Source organism: Lathyrus oleraceus, chromosome 2 (genome assembly GCF_024323335.1).
Source record: "Lathyrus oleraceus cultivar Zhongwan6 chromosome 2, CAAS_Psat_ZW6_1.0, whole genome shotgun sequence".
In the NCBI taxonomy this organism is placed as follows: domain Eukaryota; kingdom Viridiplantae; phylum Streptophyta; class Magnoliopsida; order Fabales; family Fabaceae; genus Lathyrus; species Lathyrus oleraceus.
The window spans coordinates 59,794,135-59,802,857 of record NC_066580.1 but is presented as its reverse complement, the minus strand read 5'-3'; the positions used below and the strand labels follow the sequence as shown (position 1 = coordinate 59,802,857).

Genomic DNA, 8,723 nt, shown 5'->3' with positions numbered 1-8,723 from the left:
TCAGAAGCAGACATTCGATAGGGAGCCATCGATACAGGACTAGTTCCAGGAACTAAATCAATCGAAAACTCAACCTCACGTTCCGGCGGTAATTCACTTATATCTTCCGAAAATACCTCCGCAAACTCACAAACTATTGGCAATTCTTCAATCGTACTCTTCTCACGAATATCCAAATTTGCCAACAACATAAACAGCTCGGCACCATCTTGCACTGATTCATCAACTTGCTTAGCAGACACAAACCAATCTTCCTTAGCACCAACCTCAGGAAAATAACAGTCTTCTCAAAACAATTGATATACACCCGATTAAATTCTAACCAACACCATCCTCGAATCTGACCTCTCTTCAGTTCAGGAAAAGCACAACAACATAATGTCCAAGCTCGATACAATTGGAATGTCCAAGAGAAGCAGACGCTTCTCCCCCACTTATTTCATTCCCAACCTGCCAATGGAAAATTAAACAAGCATCGACGGTGTTCTCACACACATGTCGCATACTAGGGAACAAACATAATTAAACAACCTGGCCGGACGGACCGACATGCTCTGATACCACTAATGTAACACCCCTTTTTCTACCCCAAAATACCTAACATATAATCAGAGTAAATAAGCACGCATATAAACAAAAGAGCGTCACATCGATATTTTCAAAAACTAGAAGCTTTCAAACACCAAACATCATTCATCATCAATATACAATGCACCTGGTCATTTAACATAACACAACTTAATTATCATGAATATTCAAGAATATGCGTTCGCAACGGAAAATAACGAATACTCATGTATTTCATAAAATGATCCATGTCCCATACCATGATCATCTCTCAATAATCTCCTCAAGATAAAATAAAACCATATCCAGAATATTTGGCACTATGGCCTCTCAAACAGCAATTGCAATTAAACATGTTCACAAGTAATAACATAACACATATCCAAATAAGATATGATTATGAAGAAGTATAATAAAGCACAATGATTAAATCAACAATTAAGGAATTCATCACACTTCATATAACCATGTAAATAATATTAACCAACATTTATTTCACATGTTTCAAGCACACATAAAACTCAAGGAGTATAATATTCAAATCTAATATTATATTCCCAAAAATACACAAAACTACAATTATCACATAATCATATACTTTGCCAAGTTATGTATCCAAACATCATAAAAAATTACCATATCCCATACACGCATCACAATCACAATAATGCATACACCCAATTATCACATAACTCTAATGTGACTCAATGCAAGACATGTGACTCTATGCATGTGGTACCTCAATGTGAACTCAATGTTTCACCGTTTTCCGATTCAATATCTAGAATCCAAGCCACGCTTCCGATCCGGACAAGATCAAAGTCACTACGTCTATTTCCAATTAAGGATCAACGTCTACTACGCCTATTTCCAATTAAGGATCAATGTATGCTACGCCTATTTCCATTCAAGGATCAACGTCTACTACGCCTATTTCCAATTAAGGATCAACGTATGCTACCATGTGAACCCACAGTTTCACCGCTTCCACCATGAAGCCGACCATGCCATGAATGAATGTACAAATACCAACACATATGCAATTAAGATCATCTCTACCATCTTAACATTCCACATATCACCATAATTCAACTTTATGAATTACCCACCAATGGTACATATACACATTCATAACAATATATCATTCACAAATATAGGCTAATTATCAACTACGCACACTAGATCTCATTGCAAATGAATACAACTTTTTAAAATCTCAATTTTTCATTTTTCAACAGTGGTAACCGGTTAACGCTCGGTGGGTAACCGGTTAACACAAAACAGAGCAAGTAACCGATTAACGCTCGGTGGGTAACCGATTAACACAAAAACAGAATCAACTTCCTGCGCAGATTTTCAAGCAAGTAACCGGTTAACGCTCGGTGGGTAACCGGTTAACATAAAACAGAATGCAGAATTTTCTGCGTTTTTCATCGTTTGAGGGCTTTCGGACCTCCGATTTCGATTCCGTAAAAATCCAAACGTTCAAAAAATTATAACTCATACAATACTCTAAGGATATAACATTAATTTACAGTTTTAACACAATCAAATCACCACAAATCGAGAATACTCATCAAGACCTAACAATTCCAAAACCATGCAAATTAGGGATTTCAACCTAAACATATTTCTACCCATTGCCCTAATTATACTAACCCATAATAATAAGGATTCTCCCCCTTACCTTTTCAATTTTCTGGAAACCCTAGCTCCTCTCTTGTTCTTCCCCTTTTCTCCTTACTTTTCCTCTTCTCCTTCTCTATTGCCTTCAAATGATCAAATGAATCCTAATTCTCACTCCCCTCACCTCTTATATACTAGTATTCTATTTGGGCTTAAAGCATGGTACCTCTAATTTAATTAATAGGCCCAATAAGACCTAATATTTAAATATCTCTAATTAGTTCAAAATAAATTAAACCAACTCAATATGCACACCAAGTTAATTAATTCAATTATTCATTATATCTCATATCAACTAAATAATTAATTAACACACCAAATTAATTAATATAATCGATTATTATACTACCTAACAACCCATTAATTAATTAACACTCCAAATAAATAAAATAAAATATAATAATAATAATATCATAAATAATTACTAAAATTGGGTTGTTACAATCAGAGTCACATCCAGAAGCACGAACTGAGAGAATGTTGCAGCAGCAACATAGCTTCTCCCCAAAAGCTTCTCAGGAGTGAATCAACACAGAAGCAGAAAGATCATTGCATGAGCAATTTTGAACATCTTTCAGAACTTCTTATGACTGGCGCAGAAGCGGAATCGGAACTCATCGTTCTGAAACTGATGACGTTGCACGTCATATACTCAGAATCAAAACTGGCTATTAAAGCTACACAATAACAAACCATTAGGGTACTAAAATTATTCTCACACACATACAACATTGTTATCATCAAAACTCAAAGTATAAATGCAAAACCAAATCTTATTCTAACAACTTTTAATTATCCAAAATTGTACTTAGGTTAATGACACTTAATTAGAAAATAAACTATGGGGCATTACATAACACTTACAAGCTAACATAACACAAGAGGCAGAATTAGGAACTACGAAGAAGGTCTTAAAATCATCATAATTCAACTATTTTGTTGTTCTCGCAATAAAGGTTGTAACTCATAAGATAATAAACATACCGTAAATATGAGAATAATACGAGAAAACGAATTCCTTCTAGCACATCTCTTCACTAATAATTCAATTACTTCTTGAGAATCTAATTCAACAATCGTCATCTTAAAACCATTATTAAAAACTACTTTTAAACCTAATTGATTGCCCAAAGTTCCTTTTTCTCAAAATAACATAACAAACATTGAGATTAGAATAAATCACAAAATGAAACTCTCATTTGATTTATAAATATATATATTTTAAATTAATCATTTCTATTATATAAAGTTTATACATAAATAGAAGGAAAACGAGCAACAAGCTGTGTCGCTACTCCTTTTTGGATGGTAAAATCAATCTTCATAAAATTTACATTCATAGACCTAAGAAACACAACATTGTTATTCATAAAACTTTGGACTCTCTATAAAAGATCAACAACTTCTGGTGCTATGAAACAAAAAGTATCAAAGACAAATGGTATGAAAGCATGTTGATTTTCAAAACATGTTTTTTAATATTTGACCACTTTACTTGAAGCAAATTTGAGAGTTGCCTGTCCCATAGTAAAACCAGCAGTCCTTAGTCCCGCCAGTGGGGAAACTTCACTCAACTCCACATAAACATGTTTCCCTCTTACCCATTGTACACTTGAACATCTGTTGGCCTAAGTGTCAATCTCCCCTCATATGAGTCAGTCAAGAAATTCACATGCGACTATTTCTTCATAGACACTCAGGCCCTTAAAAATATATCAAACATAACATTTCTAACAAGGTCATGTTAGTATTTCAAGCCTGAAAAACTCCCTACAATGAATTGTGTGTTCTCAAAATGTATTCAAATATGACTTATGACAAACATGACAAACCTCGTCAATGAAAAATAAAGGAATAAATAACTCTACCATAGGTTGTGACACCATCACATTAACTAAATGCATCCGTATTATTAAGTTTTTGACCCATGCATAAAAAAAGGAGCCACGCACAGACTACAAAGGAGTTTCCCACACACTAAGATGAATTATGAGAGAATCAAAGATGTTGCGAGCCAAAAATATTTGAGATGTTTTATTCAATGCTACCTTGTAATTAAAATTGAGCCTAAGAAACCACTTATTGCTTAAAACAAAAACACTCTTAAGCACTTTCCCCCCCTTCTAGTCCAACATAACCCTTCCATCACTTTAGGAGATCTTAAGCTCAAATTCTTGCTTTTGTTCTTTCACATAATAGCCTTTAAAGTTATTAAGAAGTTAATTATGATATTCATGTAACAGAAAATCTCTAACAAGCTCTTCACTTTAGACCTTCAAACACAAGACCCCAATTGACAGTCCAAAAAAATGTGCAATGAAGACTCTCTTGTAATCACATGATTAATATCTCAAGTCAACTTTTATACAAATTTGTTGATAATTAGTTTAGAACATCTTTAAACTGGAGGAGATATTGTTGGTTGCTCTTGTTGCGATTGTCAAATTCACTTCGACTGTTTTCTTATCTGATTGTCCACGTCTCTTGTTAGTTTTTTTCTTTGAATGTGTTAGGTCTTAGGGAAAGGTGTTGTTTGTTGGGGGTAGCTGTTTGTAGTTTTTTAGTCAAAAGTGTTAGATGTTTCTTGTTGTTTATTGTATTAGTTGGTCTTTTGGTGTTGTGTTTTCTATTAATAATAGTATTTCTTTTTTGCCTTTATAAGAAAACATCTTTAAACTACTATCCATAAAAAATCTCAATTTTTTTGGAATTGTCAGCTTCCATAAACATTTGAACATCCTAATTATTTCAATAATTAAAAACTCATAAATCATTGTATAAAAAAAATGTAGACATAATTATGTATTAAAAAAAAGGATATTTTGTTTAAACTAGAAAAAATTTCGGATATTAAAAAGCTATGCAAAATGATAATTATATGTAAAAAAATAACAATTCTTCTACAATTATACTAATCATATAATTCTAAAAAACACATGATAATACAAATTTAGAAAATGCACACATCAACATGAATATGTAACTTCTCTACCAAATCTTGTATATATAAAACTGCCACAATGGTAAATATGCCTTCGTTTCCACACATGAAAAAGTGAAAAAGAACTCTGGAATTTCCGAAAACCGTAAATCACGCTCCAAATCTAGTTATCCAGCCAATCAGACAGACACGACAAGCAAACTCACCTTCACTTCCTCCAAACCCAATGACGTGTCTAATTCCCATTGGCCACATTCCATAACATCGCAACAACTTTTTAAAACTTTTCCTTCCACCCACCAAACAACAACCACAAAAAGCAAAACAACCATTTCCCTTCACAACCGCTTTCCGCTTCCGTCTTTTCCCCTTTCCCCTCTCACTACTCGATGCATGGACCCGATTCTCTAACTCGCTCTCCCTTTTTCAATCGAGTCCGTAACTCGGCCCCGCGAATCAATCATCACACTCTCACACACTGTACTTAAATAAATGGGCGCATTAATGATAAAACCTTCATGCGAATTTAGTGGCTGTAGATGTTTCTATGAATGTTATGGAGGAGATGATGATGATGATGATGGAGGATTCGTTGGATGGAACCGGGTCGGGTAATGGAATAAGAAGAATAAGTTCGAGAGCTGAAGTGGATACTTCGATGCCGTTTGAGTCTGTTAAAGAAGCGGTTACCCGGTTTGGTGGAAGCGGGCCTTGGTTGCCCCTTTACAGACTTGGTGAGGCTTATGTAAGTTTTCACCTCTTTATTTTATTTTATTTTCGAAGAAGGTTCGGTTGGTGTAGGCTATAGAGTGGAACTGTGGTTGCAAATGCGGTTGCGCATGTTGTGATTGCTGTCATTGTGATTGCTGTTATTGCATTTGTCTATAATTTTAAGTTTTGATGAAAATACTTATAGATGGAATTGTTTGATTCGGTTCCTAATGCAGTCGAACATGTGATTCAAAATCACACTTGAGTCCAATGTGGTTGCGGAGGAAACCACATCATAAATATTGCGGCTGCAATTTAAAAGATGATTTACATATTATGGAGAGTTTATGAGTAATACTCAATTGATTATTGAGTTGTCCTATTTTAAAAATAGGTCCTGTTTGGTTCACATAATGATTTTAAAGTTTTCATTTTAAATACTACTAAAGTTCTACTATCTCCAGAAAATTTACTTTTTAAGTTTGATTGAATAATCAATGTATCTGACTATCTGTATAGAACATAATGGTTTGGGCATGTCATGCTGCTGAGTCAAAGCATCACTCACTATGAAATGAAATCTTATTAAGTGAAACTTTATAATTCACTCTCTGATGTTTGGTGATTGTCATTAGCAGAACAGTATTGAAGACTTCGACATAAAGAAAATAGAGGAACAAGCGGCGAAGTTGGAAAAGGATTTGATAATGAAAGAACTCGAAACACTTGACGTGCTTGAAGAACTCGGATCTGCCAAAACGATTCTGGAGAAATTAAAGCAGCAGCTGCAATCTGAAGCACTCAAATGTTCTGCGACTCGCGATGTAAGTTCGTGCGAAAGTATTGAAGCTCTTGTTAAAAAGTCTGCAAGTATTGTCAACCATCAAGAACAGATATTGCGAAATCCGAGACCCTGCCGTACTTCACCGCCTGATATGCTCTTAACCGAGTTAAAACAAGCTAAGATGAACCTTGGTAAAACTATAAACGATCTCGGGGTGATACAATCGTCTGTCGAAACTTTGAATAAGAAGATGAAGAAGGAGAGACTTTTTCTCGAGAGGACACGGGAGAATCTACAATCGAAGTTTGCAGCTATCTCTGCTCAAAATGTGGCCGAAAAAGAAGCAAAGTCAAAGCCACCGGTAGATCCTGTAGAAAAGGATTTTACTTTTCACACTCCACAAAATGTTGTAAGTGATTTAAAAGTTGATCTTGAACAGAACAATGGAATGGTTGAAACAAGACCCTTAGAAGTTTCAAAGCAAGGGGTTGAGGATGGAGAGAATGAGTTTAGTCTTAAAACTGCTGAGATGAGGTGGTTTGCAGCTAAGAAGATGGAAGAAGCTGCAATGGCAGCCGAAGCCGTTGCTCTTGCTGAAATCAAGGCTCTATCTCGTGCTGACAATATATCATCGCAATTTTCTACACGAGGGCATCGCGAATTTCAAATACCCGAAGAGTCTATCTTGAAGCAAGTAATACACTCCACATTCCAAATTGATGCGGCAAGTGCTTCTAAACTAACTATTCTGAAAAAACTAGAGGAAGCAACAGCAGAAGTTCTACACAGCAAGGAAATTTTAACAGAAGCTATAAACGGTATTGAAACTGCAAGCAGAAAGCAACAGGCTGCGGAAGAGGCTCTAAGGAGATGGATTCATGAAAACGGTCTAAAGGGTGGGGCTATGCATAGCTCGATTAAACGAAACAAGTTCAATCGAGTTGAAAATTGCCAAGCTTTGAAGCCCACCTTAAGATCCTCGGTTTCAATGAGAGATCTACTTAATAGGAAGCAAGTTCCTGACGAATATACTACGACAAAGGAGATGGAAAAGCATGCTGAAACAAAGGTAGCATTGAGTCAAATGCTTCAAGCGTTGAGGGAAAATCAAACTCTTCCAACTGAACTTGAGAATGACGAGGGCGATCAAAAGCAGTCTGTAGTACACAGGAAGAAGTTTGGATTCTTAAAATTATCATTCCCCTCGGGAAAGCGGAATAATAAGAAGACATGAATTTAATCCTAATGCTTATGCAACAGCTCGTGCATCAATGTTTTGCGATTCTTTATTGGTTCTTATGTTATGCGAGATTTAAAGGTTGGTATGTGTTTAAGTTTATGGTTACTATGAATATGTATTCGGAATTCAAGTACAAGTTTGGATTTTCGTCTGTTCAAGACTTAATGAGTTTCATGAAGGTAATATAACAGCGAAAACTCATTTTCATATTAAGGATTTAATGCGAGTTTACAGTCCCATGTTGGTTAACAACGGGTTTCATGAAGAGATTATGTGATTACAAATCCATAGTTCAAAGTTTTGATGAAATTATAAAGACATGGTCACTATTTGTAGAATGTGGTGCAGATTTTCCTGTTTTTGGATTCTCTGGAAACCATGAACACCTTGTTGTGCATGCAAGCTTGAAACATGGGAGTTTCACATGTATTTTTATATTGTTGTTTAATTTTTTTTCATATGGATTCATTGTGATTGAATTTGCACTTATGTTGTGAAGCAGTTGAATAAAAAGTTTTGATATTTGATACACACAAAGAGTGTCATATTTGAAGAGAGAAGAAAAGTCAATATTTTATGAACTCCGACACTAAAGAAAGCTATAGTGACTTTGAAGTTGTGACTATTCAGACATTAAAGAGTGACTTTGATATTCTTGACAAAGGCTATGCTAATGGTGCAAAGTATGAGGAAACATTAAGAACTTCTTCAATTGAATGAGTTTGAGGGTGTAGTTGAGTATTTCAATTGCGTGCGAGGCTTGTATGAAATTTATGTGTTGATAGAAAGAAAGA

The 8,723-nt window shown here is 35.1% G+C and overlaps 1 protein-coding gene across 3 annotated transcripts; it reads left to right on the top strand.

Annotated features, from left to right (window-relative positions):
• Positions 1-5,294: 5,294 nt before the first annotated feature.
• LOC127118081 (WEB family protein At2g40480) lies at positions 5,295-8,414 on the top strand. Of its 3 annotated transcripts, none has more exons than XM_051048226.1 (2): positions 5,295-5,939; positions 6,541-8,414. In XM_051048226.1, exons 1-2 carry the CDS (start codon positions 5,742-5,744, stop codon positions 7,921-7,923), a joined length of 1,581 nt encoding a protein of 526 aa, XP_050904183.1. In that variant the 5' UTR covers positions 5,295-5,741; the 3' UTR covers positions 7,924-8,414. The 3 variants fall into 3 exon arrangements, with proteins under 3 accessions (XP_050904183.1, XP_050904185.1, XP_050904184.1); XM_051048228.1 differs by having other exon boundaries at positions 5,297-5,928; positions 6,544-8,414; XM_051048227.1 differs by having other exon boundaries at positions 5,300-5,939; positions 6,544-8,414.
• The last annotated feature ends 309 nt before the right edge of the window (positions 8,415-8,723 follow it).